Source organism: Bombina bombina, chromosome 7 (assembly GCF_027579735.1).
Source record: "Bombina bombina isolate aBomBom1 chromosome 7, aBomBom1.pri, whole genome shotgun sequence".
Classification (NCBI taxonomy): Eukaryota; Metazoa; Chordata; class Amphibia; order Anura; family Bombinatoridae; genus Bombina; species Bombina bombina.
This window is the reverse complement of record NC_069505.1, coordinates 374,673,095-374,689,931: the sequence shown is the minus strand read 5'-3', so window position 1 is coordinate 374,689,931 and position 16,837 is coordinate 374,673,095. Positions and strand designations below refer to the sequence as shown.

Genomic DNA, 16,837 nt, shown 5'->3' with positions numbered 1-16,837 from the left:
CATGACTACAGTGGATTTAAAGGATGCTTACCTTCACATACCGATTCACAAAGATCATTACCGGTATCTAAGGTTTGCCTTCTTAGACAGGCATTACCAGTTTGTAGCTCTTCCATTCGGATTGGCTACGGCTCCAAGAATCTTCACAAAGGTTCTGGGTGCCCTTCTGGCGGTACTAAGACCGCGAGGAATTTCGGTAGCTCCGTACCTAGACGACATTCTGATACAAGCTTCAAGCTTTCAAACTGCCAAGTCTCATACAGAGTTAGTTCTGGCATTTCTAAGGTCGCATGGAGGGAAAGTGAACGAAAAGAAGAGTTCTCTCTTTCCTCTCACAAGAGTTCCATTCTTGGGGACTCTGATAGATTCTGTAGAAATGAAGATTTATCTGACAGAAGACAGATTAACAAAGCTTCTAAATGCATGCCGTGTCCTTCATTCCATTCAACTCCCGTCAGTAGCTCAATGCATGGAGGTGATCGGCTTAATGGTAGCAGCAATGGACATAGTACCCTTTGCACGTCTACATCTCAGACCGCTGCAATTGTGCATGCTGAGTCAGTGGAATGGGGATTACTCAGACTTGTCCCCTACTCTGAATCTGGATCAAGAGACCAGAAACTCTCTTCTATGGTGGCTTTCTCGGCCACATCTGTCCAGGGGGATGCCATTCAGCAGGCCGGACTGGACAATTGTAACAACAGACGCCAGCCTACTAGGTTGGGGCGCTGTCTGGAATTCTCTGAAGGCTCAGGGACAATGGAATCAGGAGGAAAGTCTCCTACCAATAAACATTCTGGAATTGAGAGCAGTTCTCAATGCCCTTCTGGCTTGGCCCCAGTTAAGAACTCGGGGGTTCATCAGGTTTCAGTCGGACAACATCACGACTGTAGCTTACATCAACCATCAAGGAGGGACAAGAAGCTCCCTAGCAATGATGGAAGTATCAAAGATAATTCGCTGGGCAGAGTCTCACTCTTGCCACCTGTCAGCAATCCACATCCCGGGAGTGGAGAACTGGGAGGCGGATTTCTTGAGTCGCCAGACTTTTCATCCGGGGGAGTGGGAACTTCATCCGGAGGTCTTTGCCCAAATACTTCGACGTTGGGGCAAACCAGAGATAGATCTCATGGCGTCTCGCCAGAACGCCAAACTTCCTCGCTACGGGTCCAGATCCAGGGATCCGGGAGCGGTTCTGATAGATGCTTTGACAGCACCTTGGAACTTCGGGATGGCTTATGTGTTTCCACCCTTCCCGCTGCTTCCTCGATTGATTGCCAAAATCAAACAGGAGAGAGCATCAGTGATTCTAATAGCGCCTGCGTGGCCACGCAGGACTTGGTATGCAGATCTAGTGGACATGTCATCCTGTCCGCCTTGGTCTCTACCTCTAAGACAGGACCTTCTGATACAGGGTCCATTCAAACATCAAAATCTAACTTCTCTGAAGCTGACTGCTTGGAAATTGAACGCTTGATTTTATCAAAACGTGGTTTTTCTGAGTCGGTTATTGATACCCTGATACAGGCTAGGAAGCCTGTTACCAGAAGAATTTACCATAAGATATGGCGTAAATACCTATACTGGTGCGAATCCAAAGGTTACTCCTGGAGTAAGGTTAGGATTCCTAGGATATTGTCCTTTCTACAAGAAGGTTTAGAAAAGGGTTTATCGGCTAGTTCATTAAAGGGACAGATCTCAGCTCTGTCCATCTTGTTGCACAGGCGTCTATCAGAAAATCCAGACGTCCAGGCCTTTTGTCAGGCTTTAGCTAGAATCAAGCCTGTGTTTAAAACTGTTGCTCCGCCATGGAGTTTAAACCTTGTTCTTAACGTTCTACAAGGAGTTCCGTTTGAACCCCTTCATTCCATTGATATAAAGTTGTTATCTTGGAAAGTGTTATTTTTAATGGCTATTTCTTCGGCTCGGAGAGTCTCTGAGTTATCAGCTTTACATTGTGATTCTCCTTATTTGATTTTTCATTCAGATAAGGTAGTTCTGCGTACTAAACCTGGGTTCTTACCTAAGGTAGTCACTAACAGGAACATCAATCAAGAGATCGTGGTTCCTTCTCTGTGCCCGAATCCTTCTTCAAAGAAGGAACGTCTTCTACACAATCTAGATGTAGTTCGTGCCCTCAAGTTCTACTTGCAGGCAACTAAGGATTTTCGACAAACGTCTTCCCTGTTTGTCGTGTACTCTGGTCAGAGGAGAGGTCATAAGGCTTCGGCTACCTCTCTCTCCTTCTGGCTTCGTAGCATAATTCGTTTAGCCTATGAGACTGCTGGACAGCAGCCTCCTGAAAGAATTACAGCTCATTCTACTAGAGCTGTGGCTTCCACTTGGGCCTTTAAGAATGAGGCCTCTGTTGAACAGATTTGCAAGGCTGCAACTTGGTCTTCGCTTCATACTTTTTCCAAATTTTACAAATTTGACACTTTTGCTTCTTCGGAGGCTATTTTTGGGAGAAAGGTTCTTCAGGCAGTGGTTCCTTCTGTATAATGAGTCTGCCTATCCCTCCCGTCATCCGTGTACTTTTGCTTTGGTATTGGTATCCCAGAAGTAATGATGACCCGTGGACTGATCACACATAACAGAAGAAAACATAATTTATGCTTACCTGATAAATTCCTTTCTTCTGTTGTGTGATCAGTCCACGGCCCGCCCTGTTTTTTAAGGCAGGTAGATATTTTTTAAATTATACTCCAGTCACCACTTCACCCTTGGTTTCTCCTTTCTCGTTGATTCTTGGTCGAATGACTGGGAGTGACGTAGAGGGGAGGAGCTATATGCAGCTCTGCTGGGTGAATCCTCTTGCATTTCCTGTTGGGGAGGAGTTATATCCCAGAAGTAATGATGACCCGTGGACTGATCACACAACAGAAGAAAGGAATTTATCAGGTAAGCATAAATTATGTTTTTTGCATTTTTTTCCTCATATTTTATAAAAAAATATTATAGCAAATTCTAAAGATACCATTATTTTCATCATATCTTATAAAGTCCATTTAATAGCGAGAAAAACTGTATATAATATGTGTGGGTACAGTAAATGAGTAAGCGGAAAATTACAGCTAAACACAAACACAGCAGAAATGTAAAAATAGCCTTGGTCCCAAACGGTCAGAAAATGGAAAAGTGCTGTGGTCCTTAACCCTTTCAGTACTAATGACGGCTCTGAGCAGTCACAGAGTTTCTCACTCTGGTGCTAATGACGGCTCAGAGCCGTCATGAGCACTCTCCCACCTTGAGGGAGATCTGGGGGCTCCTTGCTGCTCCTACCCCGGCGATCGTGCCTGTAGAGTGACAGACATTGCCAGGGCTTCACGTAATGCGCGGTGACGTCACGCGCAATTACGTGATGACGTCACCGCGCAACTTTTATACTTAATAATGTTAAGTATAGGAGGAGGGGGCATGCTGCTTAGAAGCCTGTATCTCAGGCATCTAAGCAGCTACAGACCCCCAAGACCCATTGTTGGAAAGGTAATCGCCTAACCTTTCCAACAGTGTAAGTCTTGGGGTCTGTAAAAAAATAATAAAAAAGTTAAGTTTTCAAAAATTGCAAAAATAATAATAATAAAAAAAAATATTAGCACCCAGGTGGGAACTGGCTTAGCAGCCAAACGGTTAAGGGGTTAAAGGGATATGAAATCCACATTTTTTTTCTTTCATGATTCAGACAGAGCATGCAATTTTAAGCAACTTTCTAATTTAATCCTATTATCAATTTTTCTTCGTTCTATTGGAATCTTTATTTGAAAAGGCAGGAATGTAAGCTTAGGAGCCGGCCCATTTTTGTTTCAGCACCTGGGTAGTGCTTGCTGATTGGTGGCTATATGTAGCATTCTCTATCTGAATCATGAAATAAAACATTTGGGTTTAACCCCTTAATGACCGGACCATTTTTCAATTTTCTTACCCTTAATGACAATGGCTATTTTTACATTTCTGCAGTGTTTGTGTTTAGCTGTAAGTTTCCTCTTACTCATTTACTGTACCCACACATATTATATACCGTTTTTCTCGCCATTAAATGGACTTTCTAAAGATACCATTATTTTCATCATATCTTATAATTTACTATAAAAAAAATACAAAATATGAGGAAAAAATGGAAAAAAACACACTTTTTCTAACTTTGACCCCCAAAATCTGTTACATATCTACAACCACCAAAAAACACCCATTCTAAATAGTTTCTAAATTTTGTCCTGAGTTTAGAAATACCCAATGTTTACATGTTCTTAGCTTTTTTTGCAAGTTATAGGGCCATAAATACAAGTAGCACTTCGCTATTTCCAAACCACTTTTTTTCAAAATTAGCGCTAGTTACATTGGAACCCTGATATCTGTCAGGAATACCTGAATATCCCTTGACATGTATATATTTTTTGTTAGAAGACAACCCAAAGTATTGATCTAGGCACATTTTGGTATATTTTATTCCACCATTTCACCGCCAAATGCGAGCAAATAAAAAAAAAACTTTACATTTTTCACAATTTTAGGTTTCTCACTGAAATTATTTACAAACAGCTTGTGCTATTATGGCACAAATTGTTGTAAAAGCTTCTTTGGGATCCCCTTTGTTCAGAAATAGCAGACTTATATGGCTTTGGCATTGCTTTTTTGTAATTAGAAGGCCGCTAAATGCTGCTGCGCACCACACGTAAATTATGCCCAGCAGTGAAGGGGTTAATTAGGTAGGTTGTAGGGAGCTTGCAGGGTTAATTTTAGCTTTAGGGTAGAGATCAGCCTCCCACCTGACACATCCCACCCCCTGATCACTCCCAAACAGCTCTCTTCCCTCCCCCACCCCACAAATGTCTCCGCCATCTTAAGTACTGGCAGAAAGTCTGCCAGTACTAAATAAAAGGAGTTTGTTTTTTTTTATAAAAAAAATAAAATATTTTAGCTGTGATGGACTCCTGCCTTAGCCCCAACCTCCATGATCCCCCCCCCAGCTCTCTAACCCTCTCCCCTATCTAATTGCGGCCATCTTGGGTACTGGCAGCTGTCTGCCAGTACCCAAATTGCACAAAAACAAAAGTATTTTTTGCTTTTTTGGGGGGTTTTCTGTAGTGTAGCAGCCCCCCACAATACCCCTACCCCCCTCCCCCTCCCAGATCCTTTTATATGATTTAAAAAAAAAATCTTCCCCCCCCCCCCCCCCTCTTCCCTCATTGGTGTCAGTGGCCAGCTAATGCACGCGCACGCGCGCCCCCCGCACGCTCCCGGCACCCGGCGTGCACATTGCACTTCTAGGAACCGGATGCCGGGTAGCGATGGGCCGCCCACCCACCTCCCTGTTGCGCTCCCACCCACCAACGAACTACCGGTGCAGAGAGGGCCACAGAGTGGCCCTCTCTGCATCGGAGTCTTCTAAAAAGGTATTGCAGGATGCCTCCATATGGAGGCATCACTGCAATACCCTGAGAGCTGCTGGAAGCGATTGCGATCGCTTCCAGCACTCTCCTAGACAACTGACGTACCAGGTACGTCCATTATCATTAACTACTTGTTAATGCATGACGTACCTGGTACGTCAGTTGTCATTAAGGGGTTAATGACCAATATTTAAGATATTTTGCATATACCTAGCAGACTTCTGAATTCCACAGAATGCACCTCATCATCTCTAGGCAGTTGAAAAACTAATCGTTTTTTTCATTTAAATTACACAGGGGCAATCAAAATAAATAAAGTACATGGCAAAGTTATTACAGTGCATGATTAACCACTTATTGAGGGTTTATTTTTAATTGAATTTACCATTAGAAGTAAAAAAAAAAATGAATAAAATTATATGCTTAAAGCAGGGTTTGATTATCCCACATGCCAGGGTGCAAGTTGCACCTAGAAAATTGTATAGGAATCGCAGAATTTCTCCCTTTAGTACCTTTTTAGGAACGGTTTTTCAAGAACTTCTCTCGTCTTTGACTGCAGGTTCACACGAGAACCTGCAGTCAGGATTTATCAAGCAGCGTTTATCAGACCGCTGCTTCCCTGCCCTGTTCTCCACTTTTTAGGTGGAGAATTTCAGAGAATTTCAATCCCGCTGATCTCGTGCAACCGGGTTGATTGACAGCTCCTGCCGGTGCATGATTGGCTGTGTTGGGGCAGGAGAGCTCATGTGCAATGTTAGAATGCACGCCAGAGGAGAAGCCGAGTGGACAGGGCCGAATATGTACGCCCCTCTCTGCAGCGGAATGATAAATGGATGCTTTAGTTACAACCTTCTGCCTGGTGGAAAAAGAAACTCCTCTGCCAAACATAGCAGTGAAGTCTGCAGCGGGGGTTGGGTTTCCAGCACCCAGCCTATGGCATGAGAGCTATGTTATTTTTCCTTACTTTCAGCTGCCTGGTTTTATGTCCCTCCACTGCATGTTGTGTTCAGATAACTGGTCTCTGACAACTGATCTTTATAAAGGTACTTTTCAGCACTTTCACTTTACAAGGCTGTGTTCTGAGACAGTGGGGAAAGAGAGGGGGAGGTGTGAGACAGTAGATTTATGTAACACCAGCTGCACGCAGCAATAAAAAGGTCACATGCTACAGTTTGTTAAAAGGTACAAAAATCACTTGAGTTCTGTTCTTTTTTTAATTTTTTACTTATTGAATCTATGCTATGTGAAAGGCAGGTATAGACTATTAAAGGGACAGTAAACCCCAAAAATATTCTTGTTTGAAAAGATAGATAATCCATTTATTTACCGTTCCCCAGTTTTGTATAAACAACACTGCTATATTAATACACTTTATACTTCTGTGATTAGCTTGTATCTAAGTGTCTGCAGGCTGCTCCCTTATTTTAGCTCTAGGGACAGACATGCATTTTAGCCAATCAGTGTTGACTCATAAATAACTCCACGGGAGTGAGCACAATGTCACCTATATGCCGCACACGAACAAACGCTGTCTAGCTGTGAAAACCGGTAAAAATGCATAGATAAGAGAATGGTTAAAAAATAATTTTAACATTCACATGTGTAGTGTCTAGGACAAACTATTGAGCGACAACAAAGTCCAGAACTACGCTTTGGTTTGCTCCGCCTAGTGTTCCACCTCAGCCATGTATGGTGGGCAGGGAGGAACTGTCCAGAGGCGCAATGCATGTTCTGCACACCCCGCAACATGTGTAACTCATAAGTGTCCAGGAAAACCATGGTTGAGGTGGCAACCCTAGCTCCACCATGTGTCAGATGTACTGCAGCCCAGATCAATTCTCTCTTTACAGTTACAGTTCATCTGAAATGTTGTGTGAGCATGCATGTAAGCTAATATATATATATATATATATATATAGACACACCCACACACACATGGACAAATATTGGTATGGTTTACTAGTCAGGAGTTAAAAGCTACTAGCCCAGAGGGAAAAAAACGATGTTAAACTCACCCTACATATGCCGCAAATATATCGGTAACTCATCACCTCCAGCCGTCTACAGCGCGGCGCTCTTCTCCAATGAGGTGACGTTTCAACCTCTAAACCAATAGCCATGCTAGGATGTCAGTCAGGATATATTCTCCCCAGGACCTATATAGTGTTCTCCCCAGGACCTTTTTAGCAGGTGCACCATCTGGCTGGTTTTGCTGACCACCCAGCTAAATTGTTAGTCAATATTAAACTAAAATTAGCTAATATTAAATTTTCATTGCACAAATTATCACTAAATACATTTGTTAAATTATGCAATTAATTTGTGCTTTGGATAGCTGAAAATGATATAAGACAATATTACACTGCCCCCACCCATCTACTTCATAATGCAACCTGGCTGGCAAAATCTTCTATGGAGAACACTGATAGATTAGATTTGTGTGTCTACTTCTTTTTTTATTTTTGTTCTCTACTACTTACCATAGACAAATGAGTTTCCTAGAGTTTAAGCCAATCTGTATAAGTGTAGTATCAACTTTAGCAAACGTTGGGTTTCTCATTTTTGTTTTTCCTTCTGTAGGGAGTTCCTCCAGGATCACATCTCACGGGGATCGTGTGAAGTTCTGCTTGTTGTTCAGAAGGATAAAGAAGAGGCAAGGCGTTGGTTAAGAGCTGAAGACAGGACTTATTGAACCTTACACACCCAGAAACTTCAGTGTTAAAGCATGGAAGCCACTAGTTGCCTCTGCTCTCAGCTGGGCTGAGTCCTTTACCCAAAAGACATTTAAGTTATAATACTAAACTTTCATAGATTTTCATAATTTATTTATTTATTGGAGCTATGCTCTTCTGAACTTGTAATCCTGTCTCTTCGGGATGCAGTTTTGTTAATCATGCAAGTGAACATTTAATAACACTCTCTTGCACTAATATGCCTTCTATAGATGCCTTAATGCCTTCTTTTTTATTTTACTTGGTGCTAAGTTAATATATTCCACAATGAGAGTTTTTTTATTAAAATCATTTTAAATTATCAATATTTTTTGACTCTGAACATGTTTTAAAAAAAAACTAACCTTGTTTGTTACAAATTATTCGTTGCACCATCTAACCATTAAACATTAAAGAGATACTGAACCCAAATTTTTTCTTTCGTGATTCAGATAAAGAATGCAATTTTAAGCCACTTTCTAATTTACTCCTATTATCAAATGTTCTTCATTCTCTTGCTATCTTTATTTGCAAGAATGTAAGTTTAAATGCCGCCCATTTTTGGTGAACAACTTAGGTTGTTCTTGCTGATTGGTGGATTAATTTAACCGACCAATAAACAAGTGCTATCCATGGTCTGAACCAAAAAATAACTTGGATGCAAATAAAGATAGCAAGAGAACCGAGAAAAATTAATAATAGGAGTAAATTAGAAAGTTGCTTAAAATGACATGCTCTATCTGAATCACAAAAGAAAAATTTGGGTTCAGTGTCCCTTTAAGCCCTTATGTTGGACCCACAGCAAAAAGTATTTCAGTTGATCTTTTAAGAGCAGGTTAAAGGGACACTAAAGTCAAAAGTAAACTTTCATAATTCAGATAGAGTATGCCGTTTTAATAGGCATTTTTATTTACTTCCTTTATCCATTTGTGCAGTCTTTTTATATACATACTTTCTGAGGAACCAGCTACTACTGGTACTACTGAGCACCCCCGCTGTACATGCTCTGGTCTGAGATGCCATAGCAGAAAATGCAGCATGTCTACAGAAAAAACGGGACACATGCAGGAACGCTTTCATTTTGCAGTGCTGCTCCACATCGGGCTGTTCTCTTCAAACAGGGCTGTGCTCTGGCTACACTTTTTAAGTTTTCCTTGGCACAGTGCAGCCAGAGCAAAGCGATATTTAAAGAAAACAGTAAAATACGGTGCAGCACTGCAAAGCAAAAGCGCATTGATGGATGACTGGCTCTCAGGGATTCTATTCAAACCCCGCCCCCTAGCTTTTTCTAGTCTGCAAAGCCAAATCTTAGATGTTCTTGGGAGCAATACACCTTTTTTATTACTACATTTTTTACCTTGTATTTATGTGATGTTAGACCAAGAGCAAAGGACATTTTAAATGGACAGTCTACACCTTAGTCATTTTAAAGTCTTAGATTAAAGGGACAGTCAAGTCCAAAAAAACTTTCATGATTTAAATAGGGAATGTCATTTTAAACAACTTTTCAATTTACTTTTATCACCAATTTTCGCTTTGTTCTCTTGGTATTCTTAGTTGAAAGCTAATTCTAGGAGGTTCATATGCTAATTTCTTAGACCTTGAAGACTGCCTCTAATCTGAATGCAATGACCACTAGAGGGCATTAGTTCATGTGTTTCCTATAGATAACATTGAGCTCATGCATGTGAAGTTACCCTGGAGTGAGCACTGATTGGCTAAAAAAGCATGTCTGTCAAAAGAACTGAAATAAGGGGGCTGTTTGCAGAGGCTTAGATACAAGGTAAACACAGAGGTAAAAAGTGTGTTGGTTATGCAAAACTGGGGAATGGATAATAAAGGGATTATCTTTCTTTTTAAATAAACAAAAATTCTGGTGTTGACTGTCCCTTTAAGCTGCAAAATAGCCCCTTTCTATATCATGCAACAGGGATGGTAAAACAATTATTTTAAAAGGAATATTGATTCTGGCCACTTTGCAATGGCATCCGAGCTCCACCCACTGACGACGACATGATCTAGGCTGCATCTAGGCACTCTGCTGAATAGCATTGACAGTCTATTAAATCCAACTAGTGAGCCTTTTGTGATTGGACACCATATGCAGTCCAGATCATGATGTCATCAGTGGGCAGAGCTCGGCAGCCATTTCAAATTGGCCAGAAACAATATTTAATTTAAAATAACTTTTTACTGCTCCTGCTGCATGATATAGAAAGGGTGCAGGAGGCTATGTGCAGCTTAATCTAAGGTAAGACTTTAAGATGACTAAGGTGTAGACTGTCCCTTTATAAACTTAACAAAAAAGTATGTGTAAGTTCAAAGTGTATACGTGTACTTGTCTGTGATTGGCTCATGGCTGTCACGTGGTACAGGAGGGCCAGCAAATGGGGATTCATTTGTCACTTGGTAATTATGTAATTCTGCTGTATTTAAAGGGACATGTAACCCCAAATTTGTCTTTCATGATTCAGATAGAGAATACAATTTTGAAAAAAGTTTCCAATTTACTTATATTATCTTTGTTGATGAGATATCTAGAGAGGTAGTGTGTACATGTGTGGAGCACTACATGACTGTAAATAGGGCTGACATCCAGTGCTTTTCTAACTTATAACATTGTTGCTAAACTGCTGCCATATTGTACTGTAGACGACACGTGCACACTTCTGAACTTACTTTCCTGTTTTTCAACAAAGGATAGCAAGAAAACAGAACATTTGACAGTAGAAGTAAATTAGAAAGTTGTTTAAAATTGTATGTTCTATCTGAATTATGAAAGGAAACTTTTGGGTTTTATGTTCCCTTTAAGAAGCGAGGTTGGAGTGGAGATTAAAGTTGAAGCTACTTGTGTAGTAAAACAAGAGAGGAGTTTGCAGATTATTATTTTTTCCTGCACTGGATGACAGACTCTGAGTTACTTATAAAGCCCTAAAACCAGACGGCACTCAAAGATACTGCGTATCAGCTCCATTTCTGAAGGGGTGGCAAACAAAAAATAATACAACTTTGGTTTAATCTATATTACTCTATGATCCCTCCCTTTTTGAGATTCTAAACCTTGGCAGACTGCCTCCTTATCTCAGTTCTTTTGACACACTTGCATTTTAGGCAATTAGTGCAGACTTTTAAATAACTCCACGGGTGTGAGCACTATATTATCTATGTGGCACACATGAACTAGCGTTGTCTAGCTGGGAAAAACTTAAAATGCACTGAGATAAGGCGGCCTTTAAGGGCTTAGAAATTAGTGTATGAGCCTACCTAGGTTTAGTCAAATTTGATGATAAAAGTAAATTGGAAAGCTGTTTAAAATTGTATTCCCTATCTGAATCATGAAAGATTAATTTTGATTAGGCTGTCCCTTTAAACCCATAGCCAATGATGCTTACAAACACATTTGCATACCAGACCAAGAATGCTGAACACCTGGATAATGAAATTGATGTGGAAAATGCTTAGGCGGTGTTTACTGCTGTAAGTGCTTGTAAAAAGCAGCAGTCGCAATGTAAATGCACATAGATGAATTACATCTTTAAATAGAAACCTATTTGCAATACAGGCATACCTCTGAGATATTGCGGGTTTGGTTCCAGACCACCGCAATAAAGCGAATATAGCAATAAAGTGAGTTACACTATTTTTTTTTTTGTTTCCCAGTGCATATAAAACTTATATTACACTATACTGTAGCACATTAAGTGTGCATTAGCATTATGTCTAAATAAAATGTGCATACCTTAAAGGGACACTGAACCCAATTTGTTTCTTACATGATTCAGATAGAGCAGGCAATTTTAAGCAACTTTCTAATTTACTCCTATTATGATTTTTTTGTGTTATCTTTCTATCATTATTTGAAAAAAAAAAAAAAGGCATCTGAACTAAGGAGCCAGCCAATTTTTGGTTCAGCCCCTGGACAGCACTTGTTTTTTGGTGGGTGAATTTATCCACCAATCAGAAAGAAAAGCCCAGGTTGTTCACCAAAAATGGTCCGGCTTTTAAACTTACATTCTTGCTTTTCAAATAAAGATACCAAGAGAATGAAGAAAATGTAATAATAGGAGTAAATTAGAAAGTTGCTTAAAATTGCATGCTCTGTCTGAATCACGAAAGAAAAAAATTGGGTTCAGTGTCCCTTTAATTAAAAAATACTTCATTGCTAACCATCATCTGAGCCTTTATTGTATTGGGTACTTATAAAGCACGGCTAATCACCCGTAAGGGTCTCAAGGAGCTGCTTATTTTATCGACCTCAGAAGGATGAAAGGCTCAGTGGACCTTGCTAGGGATCAAACCTGCAAACCTCGGGTTGCTACAGAGCTCAGTTACAGTGCATTAGCATGCTGAGCTATCTGTCTGGACAGATATTAGAAGCAATTTGATGGTGGTGTGTATATACATGTGTGATTATGTGTGTATATATAAAAAACGGCCCAATAGACTCGTTTGCCACAAAACTTAAATATGTAAAAAAAGCAATATCTGCGAAGCGCAATAAAACGAGGTATGCCTGTATATGGTTTACTTGTATTGACAAAATTGCTTCTAGTAAAAAGTATCACTGTTTTAGTGTTAAAAGCACTTGAAACATAGCTATTCTTGTGCACCAGCATTTTAAATACTACAGCTGCTCAAAGTCTCAGGGGGCTTGTATCATGTCGGCAATTAACAATTTGATGGTAAAACCACTTTAGGCTCTCTGAGCAAGTTCTGTGTTTAAAATGCTGGTGCACGGAGCATACTTAAATACACTTTTGAAACGGCTATCGCTTTTGTTAGAAGCATTTTGATAATACATGTATATTACAAAAATGCTTCTATTCAAAACTGAAATGCATCCATGATGATTCCAATTTTGGCAGAATGTCCCTTTAAATACGTACTAACTAGAATTATGTATCCAAAGCAAAGAATAGCCTGAAAATAATATAGACTTTTTATTTTTTTATATTATATTAGTTTTTAAATATTAAAAACATTAAGTGTAAAATTGTAGTGCTTATAAAGCTATGTGCACTGCCATGTTGTAACCTAGGTTTCCTTTATCAATATAACTACTGAGGTCAGTTAGGGACAGCTATAAATGAGTCACAAGAGCTTGCAGCCCATGTATGGAATATAAAAGTGTTAACTTGACAGTAAACATTAACCTTTTATTCCCCTAACTGTGCAGGATGTGCACAATCAATTACTTCAATCACTTCCACACCTAAGTGAAAATAAAGATTTTTGTATATTGATGCCTTCAAAAGTCCTTTGTTCTTATCAAAACCCTCCTTCCTGGTGTGGCATTTGTTTGTTTTGTTTTTCTTTTCAAAAAGTGTCACATGGTTCTTCTTTAAAGGGTCACTAAAGTCAAATTAAACTTTCAAGATTCAGAGAGAGCATACAGTTTGAAGAGTCTTTTCAATTTATTTCTATTATCAAAATTTGCACATTCTTTTTTTATTCACACTTTGTGAGGCACCAGCTCCTACAGAGCACATGTACAAGTTCACAGGGTATACGTGTACTAGCCTGAGATTGGCTGATGGCCGTCACATGATGGCCGGATAGCTAGCTCAGCATGCTAAGGCACTGTGTCTGAGCTCTGTAGCAACCCAAGGGTTCCAAGTTCGATCCCTGGCGAGGTCCACTCAGCCTTTCATCCTTCAGAGGTGGATAAAATGAGCAGCGCCTTGAGATGCTTACTGGTGATTAGCCGTGCTTTACAAGTACCCAATACATACATACATACATACACATGGGGAAAAAATACATTTGTTGTAAAAAAAAAAATCTGCTTATTTGATATTCAGAGTAAGGGCTAATTGCATTGTCTTTTTATTTTGCACTCAATTATGCAATTCTTCTGTATTTAGTAATAACCTGCTAAATCTCCCTATTCAAATAAATGTACTGTGCTCCCGCACTGGATAAAGAAACAGCTGATTGAAGAAATTGACTGTGCACATGCTGCACAATTAGGGGAATACAATTTTAATGTTTAGTATCCCTTTAAGTCTGGAGTGTGCACTTTCAGTTTTAACAGAAGCCCACACTTTTCAGAATTAATTTACAGAAAAGGGGGGGACAGCAAATAATCAAAGTATAACTAAAAAACCTTACAGAGTAATATCAGCTAAAGGTTAATATGGAATAAATTACATGAACACTACTTACTAAATTCAACGTATACAACAGTAGTAAATTGGTTTTTAAAATCACAATTCATATAGGATAACAATATAGAGTGCGCACTCTTAAAAACGTAAAACTAAAAAAAAAGCCTCTCACCTCTGTAGTTTTAATTAAAGGGATATTCCAGACAAAATTGGAAACCACATGGCTGCATTTCGGTATTAATTCGAAGCAATTTTGTAATATACATTCATTAGCAAAAATGCTTCTAATAAAAGCTAAAGCTGTTTCAAAAGAGTATTTAAGTATGCTCCGTGCACCAGCATTTTAAACATAGAACTTGCTCAGTGAGCCGAAGGTGATTGTACCATCTGGTAATGACTCAATTTTTTAATTGCTGACATGATACAAGCCCCACTGGTGCTCTGAGCAGCTGTATTATGTAAAATGTGGGTGCAGTGACAATATCTAGCTATGCTTCACATGCACGTGCAGAGAAAAATGATAATACTTAAACAGTGATAGCTTTTACTAGAAGCATTGTTGCCAATACATGTATATTGCAAAAATGTTTCTATTCAAAGATTTAATAAATCTATGTGCATTTAAATTTTGACTGGAATGTCCCTTTAAGTGGGGCTGTAGCCACAAATAATTAATGTTATTATTGATCCTTATTTAGAGGATCACCAAAAGATACGGCTTGCACCTTCTGCTCTGAAGGCTCACTAAAATTCAGTTTAGTAGTCACGTGACTATTTAAGCCAATCGGTACAGAGATTGTTATGTAGCGATATATTTAAAAGTTAGTATTACAGTGTTTCAAGTATTTTTTCAATCTTGAGACACACTACTCACGGATTGTAGGATCGGCTTGAACAAATCCTGTGTTCTCAGAGTTTTAGATATGGCAATTCGTATCAGCGTTGTTTCTGTCGTAGTGATGTCGCAAACCTAAAAATTTGGGTTCGCAAACAGCGAATGAGAACTTCCCCAAAAGTTTGCGAACCGGGCGAACCCCCAAAGACTTCAATGGGCAGGCAAATTTTAAAATCCACAGGGACTCTTTCTGGCCACAATAGTGATGGAAAAGTTGTTTCAAGGGGACTAACATCTGGACTGTGGCATGCCGGAGGGGGATCCATGGCAAAAATTCCCATGGAAAATTACATAGTTGATGCAGAGTCTGGTTTTAAGCCATAAAGGGCATAAATCACCTAACATTCCTAAATTGTTTGGAATAATGTGCTTTAAAACATCAGTTATGATGTTGTATCGATCAGGTAGTGTAAGGGTTAAGCCCGCTTCACAGTGACAGACCAAACTCCCGCAGCGGGTACAACATCATCACACCGTACGTCCATGTCTGTAATGCTGCCTGACTGAGACATATCCCTGTTATCTACATCCTCTGGCAATAATGGTTGCGCATCACTCATTTATTCCAACTGATGTGTAAATAACTCCTCTGACAGATCAAGTGAAGCGGCTGTGGTGCTAGTGTTGGTAGTGGCGGCAGGCGGGCGAGTGGTAACCTGAGAGGTCCCCGAAGCTAAGCTGGAGGAGGATGGTGCGTCAAGGTTCTGAGCGGAAGCTGTAGAAGATTGGGTGTCCTGTGTTAGCCAGTCAACTATGTCCTCAGAAATGTTGGAGTTCGGGGTACGTGGCCTCTGAACACTGGGTATTATTCTAGGGCCAAAGGGAATCACAGCACCACGAACACGACGGCCCCTGCGGGGTGGCCTGCCTCTACCTGTCATTTTTTTTTCGATTGGTGGTACTATGCGTGCAAGCTACTGTGACAACAGATATGAGTAGCACTGTGCACTGGCAGAAGTTGGCAGAGTAGACGCTGTAGGCCTGACACACACGCTTGCAGACAACTAACTGCTATTCAATCTATTACAGTCAAAATTGTATTTTTTTTTTAAATGTACTCTACTGTTACACCAGATATGGGGTGACACTGTTCCCTGGCAGGCACTGAAACGCACACGTGTGAAGGAAACTGACTGCTATTATTTAACACAGTCACGCTAATGTGGTGAGTTGAAATGGGTCAATACAGTTTATGTCTTCAATCAACTTCCCATTTTGTTGAATTCAGCTTTCTCATTGGGCATCCTGTACTCTACACCATAGTGGTCTACACAGGGCATAGGCCCTACATAGCTTTGATTTTGGGCTGTGTTAAAAAAATTAGGAAAATTGCATTTAGATTCTTTAAAACCTAGGGCTTTTGGCAGTTTACTGAGTTTCATTGGTAGAAAATTTAGAGAATCTATAAAATGGATGTTTAAGTCAGGCACTGTGACACACAAGAGTTTACCAGCTTGTGCCAACAACTTAATTGCTACTTTCACTTTAATTTCTCTTTAATTAGATGTTGAACCACTAAATAAGAATCATATCTACCACCATTATGTGCTATAAATGTAACAGACTGGAATTTCGTTGTAACAAAATGGTTCACAAAATCCTTCAAACAATCAGATCCCTGAAACTCCCATGACTTTGAATCATCTAGCTTTTTAGCAGTAACGTAATTAGGTATATGAACACCCGTCTTTTTTTATCAACTGTTGTTTTCTGTATAAAACGTATCTTTTTTTT

The 16,837-nt window shown here is 39.8% G+C and overlaps 1 protein-coding gene across 1 annotated transcript in view; it reads left to right on the top strand.

The window, feature by feature from the left end:
• JOSD2 (Josephin domain containing 2) overlaps positions 1–8,429 on the top strand; it is a 42,854-nt gene extending 34,425 nt beyond the window's left edge. The window contains exon 4 of the mRNA XM_053721091.1: positions 7,971–8,429. Within this exon, the coding sequence (XP_053577066.1) occupies positions 7,971–8,082 (112 nt within the window). The 3' untranslated portion in view covers positions 8,083–8,429. The remainder of the gene's footprint in view (positions 1–7,970) is intronic.
• The last annotated feature ends 8,408 nt before the right edge of the window (positions 8,430–16,837 follow it).